This window comes from Xyrauchen texanus, chromosome 28 (assembly GCF_025860055.1).
Source record: "Xyrauchen texanus isolate HMW12.3.18 chromosome 28, RBS_HiC_50CHRs, whole genome shotgun sequence".
Lineage (NCBI taxonomy): Eukaryota > Metazoa > Chordata > Actinopteri > Cypriniformes > Catostomidae > Xyrauchen > Xyrauchen texanus.
In genome coordinates, this window is record NC_068303.1 from 29,819,657 (window position 1) to 29,837,009 (window position 17,353).

Sequence of the window (17,353 nt, forward strand, 5' to 3'; positions counted from 1 at the left end):
AAGCTGTCTATAAAGTTAAACTTTGACCTAAATGAAGATTGTAGGCTAAAGTATATCTTAATCATTGGTCATCATTTCATGTAATGTTTTTGGCGTTTTGAATCAGCTTCATTAGTTGATTGCCTTTATTACTACATTTTACCGTACAGCGGACAAATAATTTGCAAAAAAATTCCATGTAAAGATGTATATATTACTTATAGCATGTCACACCACAGGATGTTCCTGAAATGTCAACTACCCTTTTCAATAATTGAAAAAATATCAGTTTCACTTGTAGAAATCGATAAATATGTTAAAAACCATGTTATAAATTGTCCAGGGCCAACAAGTTGGACGTTCTATGGGAAGTGGCGGCACCCGGGTTGCTAAACAGTCCACTACAGCACCTCCTGCTGCTGAGGAGGAAACAGAGGCATGGCGACAGAAACGGAAGAAGCAGTCAGAGCTGTCTGAGGCAGTGGAACGTGCACGTCGACGGCGTGAGGAGGAGGAACGGCGCATGGAAGAACAGAGACTTGCTGCCTGCAAAGAGAAACTCAAACAGTTAGAGGAGAAACGGCGACCTTCCACGACTATAGAAACTACTAAACCAACTACGCAAACTCACAGTGATCCCCAGGAAGTGACTGAAACTGTGCCTAAACTACCTGCTGAAACTCCTCCCCCTCAGCCTCCACCTCCCATTGTACAGCAGCCCTGCCCTCCCAAGCCAACCCACGAAAGGACAGAGCCCATTGTGGAGGAGGTTCCACAATTCATTACCCGACAACCTAGCCCTCCTGTCCTCAGGGCTGCTCCTGAACCCCAAAGCAAAGTTGATACTGCTGTAACTGAAGAGGTCCACAGACAGGTGGAGAGACAACCAATGAGAGACTACTTTAGTTCCGAGGAGTCACGAGGTAAAGGTGTATTGATAGAAAAAAAACATCTGAAAGGGATAGTTTTCCCAAAAATGAAAATGGCAATTTATTCACCCTCCTGTTCCAAACCCATTTGACTATTTCTTTCTTGGAACATAAAAGGAGATAAGAGCTACTGACAGCATTGAAACAAAAAATATTATTCAAAATTCCTCTTGTGTTCCACAGAAGAAAGTCTTTCAGGTTTGGAATGACATGAGCGTGAGTAAACAACAACAACAACTTAAATTTTGCGGTGAATTAACCACATATTAAATTAATTAGGGATACATCGATAGATCGGCCACAGATCGGTATCGACCGATATTCACGTTCTATTCACAGTAATTTGGCCAATCGCATAAACCGCTTGCTTGTGTCTCAAAAGACGCATGGCTCATTTAAGACATAAGCAGCACTGTTATGGCATCACGGAGTGTGGGGTATACTGGCATAGTGACGTAAGACAACAAACTTGATTCAGCAGTTAACAACGATGCAGTGGGAGAGGTATAGCGAATATGGAAAGTTTGTGTACTGTTAATGTGATGTTTCAAAAGTGACAAGCAAAGGGAAAACAGAGTTTTACACCTTATTAGTGTAGTGTCCAGAAACATGCGCTCTTCCTCCACTTTCCTTTAATCTCTTGCCCTCATTATAGTTGTAGCAGCAACATGTGAAAAAGTGAACTATTAATGTAATCATCCAACTAATTGAAAAGTCAGGGAAGTAATTTATAAATATAATTATTCTTTATACAATATTAAGATGCCATAATATAATGTTTTATATATAATGCAAACATAAAATGAGTAATAATAAAGACAATGAATCAATTACCAAAAATGTCACATTAAGTTTAATTGCTCCTATTATCAGTTTGACTAAGCTTCATTGTTTATAGGGCTAGGTATCTTAATATAGAGAATATTTTGTTAGCCTATACTTATTTTAAAGTCTATAAAAGATTTTATAATAAACCTTTTAAACTTTTGTTTGTCAGCAAAAATTAGGCAAAATTATATTACTGGGAAGTGGAAAATCCAATTAATAGTGACAGTTCAATGTTCAATGTTCAATTTATTTATAAAGCACATATTAATACAACAGAAGTTGACCACAGTGCTGTACATAGTATAAAATAACAATCATAAAATCATAATTAAATTAAAAACATTGTCACAGACACCTCAAAATCTAAGCGGCGTCAATAATAAACTATTACATAACTAGCACAATACTCATGAATGATCAAAACGCCAGAGTGAAAAAATAAGTTTTTAAGTGTCGTTTAAACTCTGTAAGAGAGGAACATTCCCTGATATAATGAGGTAAATTATTCCACAGCCTGGGAGCAGCCGCTGCAAGGAGCGGTCTCCTCTCATTTTCCTGTACGTGCGCGGGACTACCAAGAGATTTAATGATTCGGAGCGCAATGCTCTCTTTGGTTTATTCACCTGGATTAGATCAGCTATATATGTCGGAGCAGTGCCATGTAGTGCTTTAAAAACAAATAAAAGTATTTTAAAATTAATCCTGTAGAAAACCGGCAACCAATGTAGTTCTCTTAATATAGGAGTAATATGCTCATTTTTTCGAGTGCCTGTCAAGAGTCTAGCGGCCGCATTTTGGATTAATTGCAATCTGTTTAAGCCTTTGTGTTGGACACCATAGTATAATGCATTACCATAGTCCAATCTTGAGAAAATAAACGCATGAACTACCTTTTCCAGGTCCTTCCGTGTTACAAAGGGTTTAATTTTAGCGACTAATCTTAACTGGAAGAAACTCATTTTAACTACTTGATTTATCTGTTTATCAAATTTCAGTGCACTATCACAAATTATACCTAAGGTTTTTACTTGACGCATCAGATAAGGGGATAGTGTACCCAATTCAGTTTTGGATGGATCTGCATTCTCTGAAGGGCCAAATAAAATCAATTCTGTTTTTGATTCATTTAGACACAAAAAATTTACAGACATCCAGCTTTTAATCTCCCCAAGACACTCTACCAGCCTTTCCACAGCAGCAGGGACAGTTGGTTTTAAGGGTAGATACAACTGGGTGTCATCTGCGTAACAGTGAAAAGAAACCTCATATTTACTCATGATCTGACCTAAAGGAAGCATATAGAGTGAGAAAAGAACTGGTGCTAAAATAGATCCTTGTGGAATACCGCATGATAAAGTCGCTGTGTTCGACGTACATTCTCCCATTTGCACTGCAAAACTTCTATTTTGGAGATAAGACTTAATCCAATTTAAGACATTACCTCGAATACCTACATAATTGTCTAAGCGTGAAATTAAAATATTATGGTCGATTGTGTCAAACGCTGCTGTAAGATCTAATAGCAGAAGTAAGGTTGAGTCACCAATATCTGTGGCCATAAAAACATCGTTAAATACTTTTAATAATGCAGATTCTGTACTATGTTGTTTTTTGAACCCCGACTGGAACACTTCACCAATAGTATTGTCAGTAAGGAAGGACTCAAGTTGAATAAAGACCGTTTTCTCCAGGATCTTTGCTAGATAAGGAAGCTTTGAGATTGGTCTATAATTGCATAGCACACTCTTATCTAAATTAGTTTTTTCAGCAAAGGATGCACTATAGCATGTTTACAATAAGTTGGAACAATTCCAGATAGTAGACTCTTATTAATTATTGATAATACAAATGGACCAATCAACTCAAAAACTTTCTTAAATAGCACTGTAGGAATAACATCTTGTGGAGAAGCTGTCGGCTTTAGCTTACAGACAATGTCTAAAAGTGTGGATAAGGAGATAGGCTCAAAATCGGACAGCACAGCATGAGTTACAGGTGTATCCATAGGCTCATATGAACACTGTTGTATATTCCTTCGGATGTCCGATATACGTCCGACAAAGAATTCCAAAAGATTTTCACATAAATTCATAGGTATAACTCCAGGCACCTCTAATCTGGGGTTCAAAAATAAATCAATTGTTGAGAAAAGAATTCTTGAATTTTGACGATTCTTCTCAATAATGTCTGAAAAAAATCTGAACCTGGCAGTTTTTATAGCCTGTTGGAATTTACCTAAGACATCTCTTAACATTTCATTCGAAATTTGTAATTTATCTTTCTTCCATTTACGTTCACATCTTCTGCACTCTCTTCGCAACGATTTAACATGTTCATTGCACCAAGGAGGAGGCTTATTTTTTCTGCTCACCTGTCTCAAAGGTGCAATACAGTCTAGTGTTTCTGTGCATATAAAATTAAAACTATTAATTGTTTCTTCTACACCAAGATGTGGAGATAAAAGATTCACTTTCATACACTGCAACTTCTCCATAAAAGAAACATTAAAATCTACATGTGAATTAGGTATTAGAGGACGATACAATCTTTTAGCTGGACACAGTTTTCTCGGCTGACAGGGAGAGAAACGGTACATAAAATCGGATTGTGGTCGGATAACACAAAATCCTCAATAATAATGTCCTTAATAACTAAGCCAAGTGATAGAATCAAGTCCAATGTGTGGCCACGATTGTGTGTAGGGCCATTCACCATTTGTTGAAACCCGAACGAGTCAATGAGATTTAAGAAGTCTTTTGCCAATGGGTTTGTTGGACAACAAACATGGATATTCAAATCCCCCATTAATAAAATATTATCATATTTCAGAACAATGTCAGCTAGAAAGGCAGCCAGTTCTGAAATATAATCCTTATTAGCTCTCGGTGGTCGGTAAATAACAGCACAAAGGACAGGTATTGTTGTTTGCAATTCAAAAGCTTGAAGTTCAAAGCTTGAAAACTGTTCAAACTTAAGTAAAGTGCAAATAAAATTGTTCTTAAAAATAGAGGCCAGTCCTCCTCCCCTTCCTATTTGGCGAGGAGAATTAAAGACTGAATAGTTATTTGGTACAGCTTCTTCCAAGACGTATGTATTGTCAGTGTTCATCCAAGTTTCCGTAATAAAAACAAAGTCTAGAGCCCGAGTACTAACAAACTCGTTTAGGATAAAAGATTTGTTTTTCAGAGAGCGTACATTTATCAAAGCCAACCTTATAGCTGATCTTTCGACGTCCATAATCTCCAACGACAGTCCACGACCAAATGGCACAGAGCGAAGATTCTGCGCGTCAATTCCATTCCGGTGGAAATACCGCGCACGCCGAAAATGATTCGCCACAGGCCCCTCCGGCACAATAGGTCGAATCCATCGAGACACCGCACTGTCCGCATGCCAACACAGCACCCGACCGCCGCTCCAGCCCCACAACTGCACATCCGCAAGCCGCGGATCTCCCTGAAGGAAATCCAGGTATGCCTTTAGTTTGACAAGCCTTCCTCCTCGCTTTCCGCGGCGCCGCCATCTTTTCGGCAAAGGGGACCAGGGATCATGTTGCAGCCATGTAGGAATCCTTAGCGGCGGTTTTAGAGTATAGGACTGGAGTTCCTCCCGAGCTTCATTTAAATGTTTCTCAAATATAATTCGAATATTTAAAAGTGTAGATCGATCATACACCAGTGTAGTGCTAGAATCATGTATAAACAAAAGCATAAGTAAGAACAAAACAGAAATAAGAAACAAACTAGACACGGGCAGACGGCATGCCATTGACATCGGCGCCATCTTTCTGATCACAGAAGATCGTGTGTTGTGCATGTGCTCTTTACGTGTTCACAGTGTGCAGAAAGCTTACATATAGCCAGTTATGACCGAGATCCTAACAAAAGGTGAAATGATAGGGATCAGTATCGGCCGATCAGGTGACCAAGATCGGTATTGGCTGTAAAAATCCTGATTGGAGCATCCCTAAAATTAATGAGATGAAGTTGATGTTTGATATTAACACTGTTTCATTTTTGTTTACTTTTAGTTGAGGAGCCTCAGTTGTGTCTGTCCAGACTGGATCACTCTGTTGGTGAAGATGCACCAATTCAACAACTGGAAAATGAGGGAGACACAGGGACTGCTATTCGCCCTTCAGTCACCTCTGGATACTCAAAACAGTTCCAGAAGACTTTGCCACCCAGATTCCTCAGACAACAGGTGCTCCCATACAGTCATTTTCTTGAATGTTGCCTGCTTCTTTTAAAGGTGCTATATGTAATATTTTTACAGTACTAAATCATAAAATATACCATAATATGTCATTAGAGAATTAGGAATACTAGCTTTTCCGATAACAATGCTACAGCCAGTATCTTCGACTTTGATGTTTCCATTCTGGGACGTATTTCTGTTTATGTTTTGGCCTGTGTGATTTCCACTCACCAATAGTATTTCGACACCGCTGGGTTGCCAGATTTGAACATGTTTGCAGGCAAACAACACTGCGTGCTGCAGCCGTGTAAGCCAGAACTGGATCAGAGATAACCGTTTCCACCCGACCTAAAAAAAACATCGCCATTCGTCAAAAAAATCACCATGACCAGAGGCGTAGTAAAACAAGGATAAATTATTGGAGATGCCTTTGGAAGATTTAGACAGCTTAAAGCCCAGAAATCCTATAAAACGAATGCTGATTTGGCTAATTTGCATGTCAACATTCTGGCAACACAAAATGAGCTTTGAGTCAGGGGTGGGGCAGACAACTCTCCAATATTTTGTATTTGGACTGCAGTACCCATTTCAAATGCTTGTTGTCAATCTTGCATATAGCACCTTAAAGCATGTATTGCTGGGTTTCCATCCAAATATTTAATTTGTGCTTTACAAAACTTGAATGGAAATGCTTGGAAATGTTTGTGTTAGTCAGAAGTAAAACAATTTAGAGCAGTGGCAAACTTTTTAAAACAACAGTACTCCTTTTTATAGTGCGTTTAAATATGCTATTGAAAATACTCATTTATTTACAAAGTTTAATATTAACTAATTAAAAACCATGTAGCCTTCAAATGTTTAAGTAAACATTACTTCAAGCTTTTAAAGTAATTATTCAAGAGCCAGTAATAAAATGGAGAACAGAGTAAATGGTGCTTTTGGTTTTTCAGAAACGGCAGCAATTAAATATAGAAAATGTTTTATATAAAAACATCAAAAAGTAATCTAATGCAAAATAAAGCTACTTTAATCGTTGCCATACTATTTTATTTGTGATTTTATTAGAAATTCAGTAAACTGATTCCATACAGTCAAGAGTTTGACTGAGAAGCAGACCTGTTATTAAAAGGTATTGGGCTTACAGCTACTAAATTATTTTCTTGTCAATATTGATGTTTGATTAATATTAAGGTGTTTTAGGCTGTTATTACACATCACACAGAAATATTGAGATATAAGATTTTTGTCTTGTCTGCTTACATTAATATCATTTCAAGAGGGGCAGTTTGACCAAGAAGCGCATTTGGCTGATCCCACAAGGGCTGCAACTAACGATTGTTTTTATAATCGATTAATCTAACAATTATTAGAACAATTATTCATCTATTCGGGCGATTATTGGAACAATTAATCATTAGCTCTTAACTGACTGTTCAGCTTGTGCCCCGACTTAAAAGATTGTATTAAACGTGCTTACTAACAATAAAGAGGACAACATCATCTTTTAAAAATACCTCTAAATGACATTCACTGAATTAAAGGGGAAAAAATACTTCGATATTTATTATTTAATTAAAAATTTCACTGCAAAAAATCCCATTGTTATCAAGTGTTTCTTTTTTTTTTTTTGCATTTAAAATTGTCAAAATCCTTAACAAGATACATTTACATGAGAAGAAACATATAAGATATTTAGACTTTCTTTAAGAGAATGTATCTTAAATGTGTATTTTTTCCACTTGTTCATACTTCTGCCAGTGCAGTAAAGAAAACATATATTCATATTCAAGATATTTGCTCTAAAAGCAAGTCTAAATATTTTATGTTGCTTATTTATGTATCTTGTTTTTAGGATTTTTCGATATTTTAAAATATTTAAATATTATATTCAAAATTCTCAGATAAAATGTTTTTCTTCTGCAGTATAGCAGCTAAAGTAAATGTACATAAGGAGTTTTAGATATTTATATTGGAAAACAAACCAAAAAAGACAAAAGTTTTTTGCATTGTATAATAGGCTAAGACTACACCCTCTCACCTTTTGTTCACTTGACTCACAAAAAACAAACTTCTTTATAGAGCTGCGTATCACATAAAATACACACAGTGACCATTCATATTATAATTCACTATGTCGTGAGCAATCACTATAAACAAAATCTAGCTGCAGCAAGCATGCACCAGTGATGAGCATCCCACGCGAGAGTGTATCAGCCGGGAAAAGTTTGAAACTCACGTGACTCATAAGTGGTTTGACCTACTTCTTCTTCTGAGATTATTGTAGGAGTGCACATTTTATTTACCTTATTTGTTTGAATGAGTAGCTGGAAGCAGTGAAGCACAAACATTTAAAAATCCCTGGTGTATTTCAGCTTTTAATCTTAAAAGTTAAGCCCTATGAGTCAAATCTTTTTTTTATTAATTTATTTCCTGGTTATTGGTATTTTGTTTGCACCATAAACTGCATATAAATTTTACTCCATTTGGACTCTTGTAGCCTCTGCCTGGGCCATCACATGATGGAAAGACTAAGAACATTTAATGTAAGATACCAGTTTTAAAAACTATTGGCAGATTATTTCCCTTTTAACACATTATCGTATCAGCAAAATCTAATATTGGTCAACCTCTAATTTGTATTTAGTTATATAATGGTACATAAACCAATTTTAATGTGATGTATATGTGGAAAGATATTTTAAACTTTTTTTTTTAGATTGTGATTTTAGTGGGTTTGTTTTGGTATGGGGGATACAGCATAAATTGTAAAAAATATATATATATATATATATATATATATATATATATATATATATATATATATATATATATATATTTAGTTATTTATTTATTTATTTACATTTTTTAACTCTGCAGCAACCCTGTGTACCAAATTGAGTCGGAGCCCAGTACTGCCAATATTTTTAACATCGAGCAGAGAGCCATTTCAGCTCTCATTATATGAGATATTGCATTCTGCTACATCTCCTGGCAGCATTTAAATAAAATTATGTACAATTGCTCCAATACCTGAAAAGCAACTTACCCCAAAGCAAGGAGGTCATTCAACTGCTCCATCATGGCTACATTAACATTGTTTAGGAGCACTTGTGCCCTAAACAGCATTTAAATGTGACTAAAACTTGCCTATTAGGACATGTTTCAAAGTCTGGAAACCGTCCCACTAGTAAAATATGTACATGTTAAAATAGCATGTCAACTAATGAAAACTAAATGACTTACTCGGATCAAGTCTCTCTTCAAAATGCAAACGTTCATTTCCTTCTTCTGAGGAAAATTTTAACTCTTCGTCACTATCCAGGAGTTTTCTCACTTGTGTATCGTGCAATCTTCCAAATGCGCAGAAAAGTGAATGAACTTTGTTTTTAAGACCCAGTAGGGGGCGTTCACCATTTGCATTGATCCGCCTCAGTACATTACCTTATGAAGAGCGCTCTCTGCCCATGGGTGTGATCACATTAGGGATAATTAGTTGAGCCAGGAGAAATTGTACATCGCTTTGTTTCATACCAATTAAATTGCAGGAGAATATTGGTTTTAAATAGACATTTTAAGCTTTCTTTAGACATGTTTCATGTTTGTGTGTTAAGTATTCGTGGAGTTTCAGTTCATTTTTGTGACATGTTTCAGATTTATGCTTGTGAATATAGAGAATGCTGACAGCTCACCCTTTTTATTTTCTTTATTTTACAAAAGCACACGGTTTTGTTGTTATTGTGAGTGCACACAAATAAAAGTAGACCCTTTATAGTCTCTAATGATGTCTTACACCGGCGCGTCCGTCGACCCCAGAGGGTTAAGCTGCTTGTAAAATTCCAGAAAATGATATCAAGCCTTTTGACAATTAGCTAATTACCTTATGATAGGAGGTGTACTGAATTGGAGGTATAGCAATGGATGTATTGTAAGGCCTACCTTCAAACTCTGCCTCTTTGCTTGACATCATGGGAAAATCTAAAGAAATCAGCCAAGACCTCAGGGGGAAAAAATTGTGGGCCTCTACAAGTCTGGTACATCCTTGGGAGCAATTTTCAAATGCCTGAAGGTACCACGTTCATCTGTACAAACAATAGTACTTCGTGTAAACACCATGGGACCAAAAGTAAAAATCAATCCCAGAACAACAGCAAAGGACCTTGTGAAGATGCTGGAGGTAACAGGTAGACAAGTATCTATATCCACAGTAAAACAAGTACTATATCGACATAACCTGAAAGACTGCTTGGCAAGGAAGAAGCCACTGCTCCAAAACTGCTATTAAAAAAATCCAGACTTTGTCACCAGTTCTGTCTGGAGGAATGGGCCAAAATTCCAGCAGCTTATTGTGAGAAGCTTGTGGAAGACTACCCAAAACATTTGACCCAATTCAAACAATTTAAAGGCAATGCTACGAAATACTAACAAAGTGCATGTAACTTATGACCCACTGGGGATGTGATGAAAGAAATAAAAGCTGAAATCATTCTTTCTACTATTATTCTGACATTTCACATTCTTGAAATATTGTTATCCGAACTGACCTAAGACAAGGAATGTTTTCTACGATTAAATGTCAGGAATTGTGAAAAACTCAGTTTAAATGTATTTGGCTAAGGTGTACGTAAACTTCTGACTTCAACAATAAATGGGCTAGACAGATCCAACAGATTTTATTAATGTCTTACACGTACGTGCCATATGTTTGACATCCGTTATTTACACAATTTTGAAAACTTTGATGGATAATTCAAAATTATGTCCTTCATTTTGACAGATACAAAACAAGCAAAAAAACTCCACTTTACGTGGCATGTAAACCTATGTGGCTTCACTCTCGGTCTCTGTGTGTGGGAGAGAGAGAGAGCACTCAGCCATGTGAAAATGAGAAAATGGCACTTTTAATAAGTGCAAAAATGTATACAAATTTTAAAAGAATTGTGCAAAAGAGTTTAATTCATAAGTTTGGTTGACAGATGTCGATTGCACTGGTGCGCCCAAATAATTTTCCACATTCGCATGCAGTCATATTTCCCCCTCACTGAGAGGCCCAGAGTGGATGGAAACGCAATGATTTATGAATGTTTAGAAATGTGCTTAAAACGTGAAGCATTTCGATGGAAACCCAGCTAGTGATTACCTGTCTCGTAGAAGAGTTGCTTTTCTGAACTTCCTTTCTTTATATTTGTAATACCTGCTCAATCATTTTTTATTTATTTTTTATTCTCCAGGAACAGCTTAAACAACAACAGTGGCAGCAGCAGCAGCAGCAGCAACAGGGTGGAGGAGGTCCAGTCTCTCCCTCAAGGGGTTCTGTTCCCCCTCAGCACAGATCCCTCTACCAACCTCTTGGCCCCCACCATCAACATCTTGCCTCTATGGGTTTTGACCCACGGTGGATAATGATGCAATCATATATGGACCCCCGAATAATGTCTGGACGGCCACCAATAGACATGCCTTCTATGCACCCTGGTATATCTCACATTGATTTTGTTTTTCAAATCCAAACTTAATCTCCATTCCAACCATTGTGTAATGTAAACAATTACATTTTAGAATTTAATAATTTCAGCAGTTCTCACATGTGAGGTAATTTGAATTGTTTTTCATTAGCAGGGAGAATGCCTCCAAAACAATTGGTACGACGAGACCCCACAGACAACAGCAGCTCTGGTTCGGACTCGTTTGATCATCTGACCCGTCCAATTAGAGAACATGGAGTTCCCAGTGAGCCTCGAATGGTCTGGGGTTCTGACCCTTATCCCCAAACGGAGGGCTTGACCTCCTCAGTGACTACTAAAGTGCGAGATGATAGCAAGGAGCCAAGGTGGGAGGCTACAGTATTTTGGAGGTTTAATAAAATATATTTTTTAGTTATTTACATTTAACAGTGAAAAAATTGCTAGTTGATCGAACATCCTAAAAAACAATTGTGTGTGTGTCTTATGTTAGACTGGACACTGGTTTGGAGCTGGACGGAGGTCTTTCAGGTGTCTACCCTCAAGACCATAGCTCTCTTGAGCCTCCGAGCAAGAGTGACTTCTTCAGGGATTCATCTGAGCCCTTGTCTGCCTTTAGTCATGTTTCGGAAGAGTTACCAAGTCTCCAACAGACTGATAGAGCACCAGTCATCTCTTCCTTTGAGCCCGAGGAGGCCAGCCTCTCAGCTTCAGAGGAGGTTGAAGCAATTGGACAGGCTGTACTGAAAAGGAGCATTTCTCAAGGATCCAGTCACTCTCTGAAACTGGAAGAGCCAAGATTTGAAGGATTTGCCTTGGCGCAGAAGCCCCTTGACTTTGCTGATGCTGCGGAAAGACCAGAGGACAAGTCCAGAAAGGATTCATGTGGTCAGGGGTCTGTGATCAACAACCGTGCCACCCCTCCTGTAGCCAATGATGGTTTGCACAAAACAGACAAACCACTCTTACCTGCACCCAGCAAGCAGAAGACAGAGATGCGCTGGGGATCCCGTGGGTCCGGACCAGGGAGGAGAGATGGACCCGGAGGAGAGCGTCCAATCAGGAGGTCTGGGCCTATTAAGAAACCTGTTTTGCGGGACATGAAGGAAGAGCGGGAACAGAGAAAAGAGAAAGAAGAGAAACATGAACGAGGGGATCGATCGAAAAAAGAGAGTGCTGCTCCGAAATGTGCTTCTTCAGCTGCTGTAGTGTCATCTGATGTGCAGAAGACCTCTGGAGATGGGAACAAAGGAATGGTAGAACCTGAAGTGGGAGCAGCCACTGCTGTTGTGAAATCCAGAGATCTACAGGCAACAGCAGGTTCTGCAGCTGCATCTGTTGTGAATGAAAAGCCAGACAAGCCTGCACCAAGTGACAAACGTCCTGAACCCAAACTACCATCTCGCAAAGACTCCAACCTCCCAAGAGCTTACAGGAGAGAGGAGAGGGAGCGAGACAGAGATCGGGACAGAGATCGGGACCGAGAGAGAAACAGAGACACAGAAAGGGAGAGAGACTGGCATTCTGATGCCAATTTTAAAGCCCGTGGTCGGGGAGAGTACTATTCCCGTGGCCGGAGTTACAGAGGCAGCTATGGTGGGAGGGGCAGAGGTAGTCGTGGCCGGAGTCGAGGGGAGTATGCATACAGAGAGCCACGGTCACGCTCTGACCTGCCATATAATGCTACAGGGACAGCTGTTTTCCGCTGTCGGGAAGAGAGTGAAACGCGTAGTGAGAGCTCAGACTTTGAAGTCTTACCCAAGCGCAGACGCAGGCGAGGCTCAGACACAGACTCTGAAAGTGAAGGCAGAGAATCTGCCAGTGACACTGGAGCATCGGATCGTGAGCCCAGCACCAAACCAAGCAGACCGCTCCGTCGTGAGCTGCCAGAATCTCGCTCTTCTAAATTGGCCTCAGGCTTTTCGGCTGGAAATTTTTCAGAAAAATCAGGATCCAGGGATGAGGATGGGCGGCCAAAACCAGGTTTTCTGTTAAAGGGTGAGGCGGCACGCCGGGGCAGGGGAGGCTTACACAGCACGAGAGGAGGTGGTAGGGAGAGGGGCAGCCACAGGTCTGCTCCTTTCCGTCGGGCTGCTGGCAAGGAGGGTTCACAGTGGCCCTCAAAGCCCATGGAGACCTTCCGGCCAGAGGAAGCAGAATTTTCTCGCACTGATGGCACACCCTCCGAACGACGGTACAACAAATATGAAAACAAGAACTTTGGAGAAGGTGGACAAAGCATTAGGGAGAGACCTCGTAGACCACGGCCAGTCCGACCTCCCAGACAGGACAAGCCCCCACGATTTCGGAGGCTTAAAGAGCGGGAGGCAGTGGGGAATGCTGGGGAAGATCTACATCCTACATCTGTCTCCCTAATGCTGTCTAAATCCCCTGGAACTCATGTCACTTTGCCTGAGGGTGCTGCTAAAGCCAGTGCAGCACCACCTCTCACTTCTGGTGTGACTTCCCCTGAACTTCCTGTTACAGAGGCGGTTCTTCCTGAAATGGGAGCCGTCACAGTAGTTGCTGCTGGCAGCAAATCACCTGACTTGTCCAATCAGAATTCCTCTGACCAGGCCAACGAAGAGTGGGAGACGGCCTCTGAGAGTAGTGACTTCAACGAACGGAGAGAGCGAGAGGACAAGAAGCAACTTGAAGTAGCTGTGACGGCAACAGTTTCCTCTTCTGCGCCTCCACATATCTCAAGGGTACAGAGCAAGTCACCCACAGAAGGTGTAGCAATCCTGAAACGAGAATCAGCCTCGGCAGCCAAGAGGAGCTTCTCCAGCCAGCGGCCTGTAGATCGACAGAATCGCCGGGGAAATAGCGGGCCTAAAGCAGGCCGAGGGTATGCTGGAAACAAGGGCGAGAGAAGGGGAGGATCTGGAGCCAAATCAGGACGCAGAGGGTGAGTCTTATTCCAGGAAGTTTAGAGACTTGGCATGGGATCAAGTTTAAATTTTGATTAAATCGAGGATTATCTGATAATTCGGTGCACCATACATTAAACATTATTTAAAAATGATCAGGGTTGCATAAAAACTCCACATCGTTTGACCACTAATTGTGACCTGACATCCTGGGCGGTAGGCAGAGATTTGTACTTTCTAATCCAGGGTGCGGGTACGGTAGCATTTCTCAGTGGCAGTGCAATTGCCTGCCTTCCCTTCCTGTACATACAGGGACGCGTTGTGTGTTTATTTAATTATAAAAACAGTCTACAGCAACACGCACAGCCTAGCACACTTTTTTAAAGCAATAAGACCTTCAAAGGTATACTTTACAGTGATTACTTTTTTATTTAGTTATGGTTTTGTTTTTTGTTAACACACCCCTTAACCGTGGTGAAAAATTATGTTTTGCGTTGCTTACTGCTTTATTAAAACATCAATAGAAGCACACTTTGATTCAGGCTTGCTTTCATGTCTATTTTACTGTTGCACTAATATTTCATCTCTACTCCCTGCAGTGCACCTTTGCAGAATCCAGAGACTGTTCAGCCAGGGACAGGTCAAAAGATGGGTAAAGAGCCACCACCCAGCCGCCGGAAAGAGGAGGCAAAACAAGCTGTTAAAAAACCCAAAGAGAAGGAAAATGCTCTGTCTCAGTTTGATCTCAACAACTATGCCAGTGAGTGTTCAAGAGTTTGTTGTTTTATCTTTATAGTTTTTTGTTTATTTATTTGTTTGTTTTGTCTTTTGTTTAATCATAGTGTTAGTTTAAACAATTTCACGTTGCACTGGTATTCCAGTGGCTGAGGTCTCAAGTCAGAATTAATACTATGCATGAATTTCATTAGTCTCCTTTCATACTTACTCCAGGTGTGGTGATAATTGATGACCACCCAGAAGTCACAACACTTGAGGACTCTCAGTCAAACTTAAACGATGATGGGTTCACTGAGGTTGTTTCAAGGAAACAGCAGAAACGTCTGCAGGATGAGGAAAGAAGGAAGAAAGAAGAGCAAACTACCCAGGTGGGAGTAGAAGGAAAACTCAATAGCGGTTCCAAAACCTATTGAGCTGCCTATGAAGGCAGAATTTTTAGAGTCTTAAAAGGTAGACATCTTAAATAAGCTGCCTCCCAAGATACCTCATTTTAGCCACATACAAAGGCAGCATAACAAACATTCTTTATGGAGAAAACAATCCCAGAAAGCATTGAGATTAGCTCAGCCAAAAAAAAATTGTATTAGCTAATTCATGTATTATTGGAGCTTAAGAAATAAAGCCATTAGATAAGCAATATACATCAAAATGTCTCCCATGTGGAGAGCTGTTTGTGGGTGCTCAGAATTGCTGCCTATGTAAAGCGTTGTAAATCAATCATTTGGTTCCATGAATGCTGCCTTAGAAGGCGTCTGTCTACAGTATGTTGGCAGTGAGCCAGCTCACTAGGTTTTGAATCATAGCTTCTCATTCAATGTGCTGCATGTACATTTGTGGTTTGTAGGTGATCCAAAATCTAATTTTATTTATTTTACATCTGTCCATGTGTAATGTAGAACTGGTCTAAGAAGGGCTCTGGAGAAAAAGGCAGAGGTGGCGGCTCAAAACTGCCCCCACGGTTTGCCAAAAAGCAGCAGCAACAACAGCAGCAAGGAATGGCAGCAGGACAGCAGCAGCCTTCAGCTCCACAGATCCAGGCTGTGTCTCAGCAGCCTCAACCACAGCCAGCTATCTCTGTGTCTCAGCACAGCCTGCCTGCCTCTAACCAGAGCACCAGTTCGCCCCAGCCTCTCGAGGTCGCTGTAGCACCCTTACCCACTGCACCCGTAGACTTCCCTCCAAAGAGCCAGATGCACAACACTCTTGGTACCGAACTGTGGGAGAACAAGGTGGCTGGTTCCACTGTTCTCCCTGATGTCAAGAAACGTAAGTCTTTCTGTCCTACTGCCTTTCTTTTTGATTGAGTTATCTGTGGCAAGGTTTCCAAGGCTACCACATCGACGTTTAATGGAGCTTGTCTTTCGTAGTTGGACCTATCAGCCCTCCCCAGCCTCCCTCTGTCAGTGCCTGGAATAAACCTCTCACTTCATTTACAGGGACCATGACACCAGAGGTAGGAAGGAAATATTTATTTGTATGTTTTGTAAATATTTCTTGAATTAATTACCTTAACTGACAAGTTTTTTTTCAGGGTGTGAAAGTGGGCACAGAAAGTGGGGTTGAGCTGGGCATGGACAACATCCAGTTTGGTGCCCCCTCTTCAGCAGGCAGCACTGACAGTGATGGAGTGCCCGTCCTGCTGGAGAAAACCTCTGACAATAAACTACCCGAACCCAAAGAGCAGAGACAGAAACAGCCCCGCGCTGGACCTGTCAAACCTCAGAAGGTATTACTTTAGACTGTTAAATATACTGTGTTTGTCTTGTTTCTGTCATTTACGCACTGTTATGTTGTCCCATACCCCGATCACTTCCTGTGTAACACGTAAGGAGATGATGGGGAGAATGTCTCTGTCACCACTTTTGCACTTTCGTCGCATCTGTTTTCCGTATATTGAAAATGAATGGTTAGGAGGCTAACATACTACCTAACATCACTCTTTGTATTCCACAGAAGAAAGTTGGTCATACGGGTTTGGAACAACATGAGATTGAGTACAGGATGACAGTGATTAATTGTTTTTGTTTGTTTTTTAATTCCTTTTAAAACGTATAACTCGCTCTTTCAATTGTTTCTCCACCACAGTTGCCTGATATCTCCCCGCCAGAGCCCAAGGAATATAAACCCGGACCCATCGGTAAAGAGCGTTCACTCAAGAATCGTAAGGCTGCCAAAGATGTGCGTCAGTCTGATGGAGAGGACCTGGATAAAGGTGTAGCTGGAAGCAACAGAGACAGAGACTCCAGCTCACCCATTAAAGACAAAGTTCCTGACCTGGGTGGAGATATTGAGGGCATGATCACCGCTCCATCAGCGGAGTACTCCAGCAGCTCGAAGGTGAACAACACTGTTC

General features: G+C 40.3%; 1 protein-coding gene across 1 annotated transcript in view; it reads left to right on the plus strand.

Annotated features, from left to right (window-relative positions):
• LOC127622254 (protein PRRC2C-like) overlaps positions 1-17,353 on the plus strand; it is a 45,341-nt gene that overhangs the window by 16,141 nt on the left and 11,847 nt on the right. The window contains exons 11-21 of the mRNA XM_052096288.1: positions 323-902; positions 5,767-5,939; positions 11,162-11,405; positions 11,547-11,760; positions 11,886-14,300; positions 14,862-15,022; positions 15,214-15,368; positions 15,897-16,266; positions 16,368-16,453; positions 16,532-16,726; positions 17,086-17,337. Of these exons, the coding sequence (XP_051952248.1) occupies positions 323-902; positions 5,767-5,939; positions 11,162-11,405; positions 11,547-11,760; positions 11,886-14,300; positions 14,862-15,022; positions 15,214-15,368; positions 15,897-16,266; positions 16,368-16,453; positions 16,532-16,726; positions 17,086-17,337 (4,845 nt within the window). The remainder of the gene's footprint in view (positions 1-322; positions 903-5,766; positions 5,940-11,161; positions 11,406-11,546; positions 11,761-11,885; positions 14,301-14,861; positions 15,023-15,213; positions 15,369-15,896; positions 16,267-16,367; positions 16,454-16,531; positions 16,727-17,085; positions 17,338-17,353) is intronic.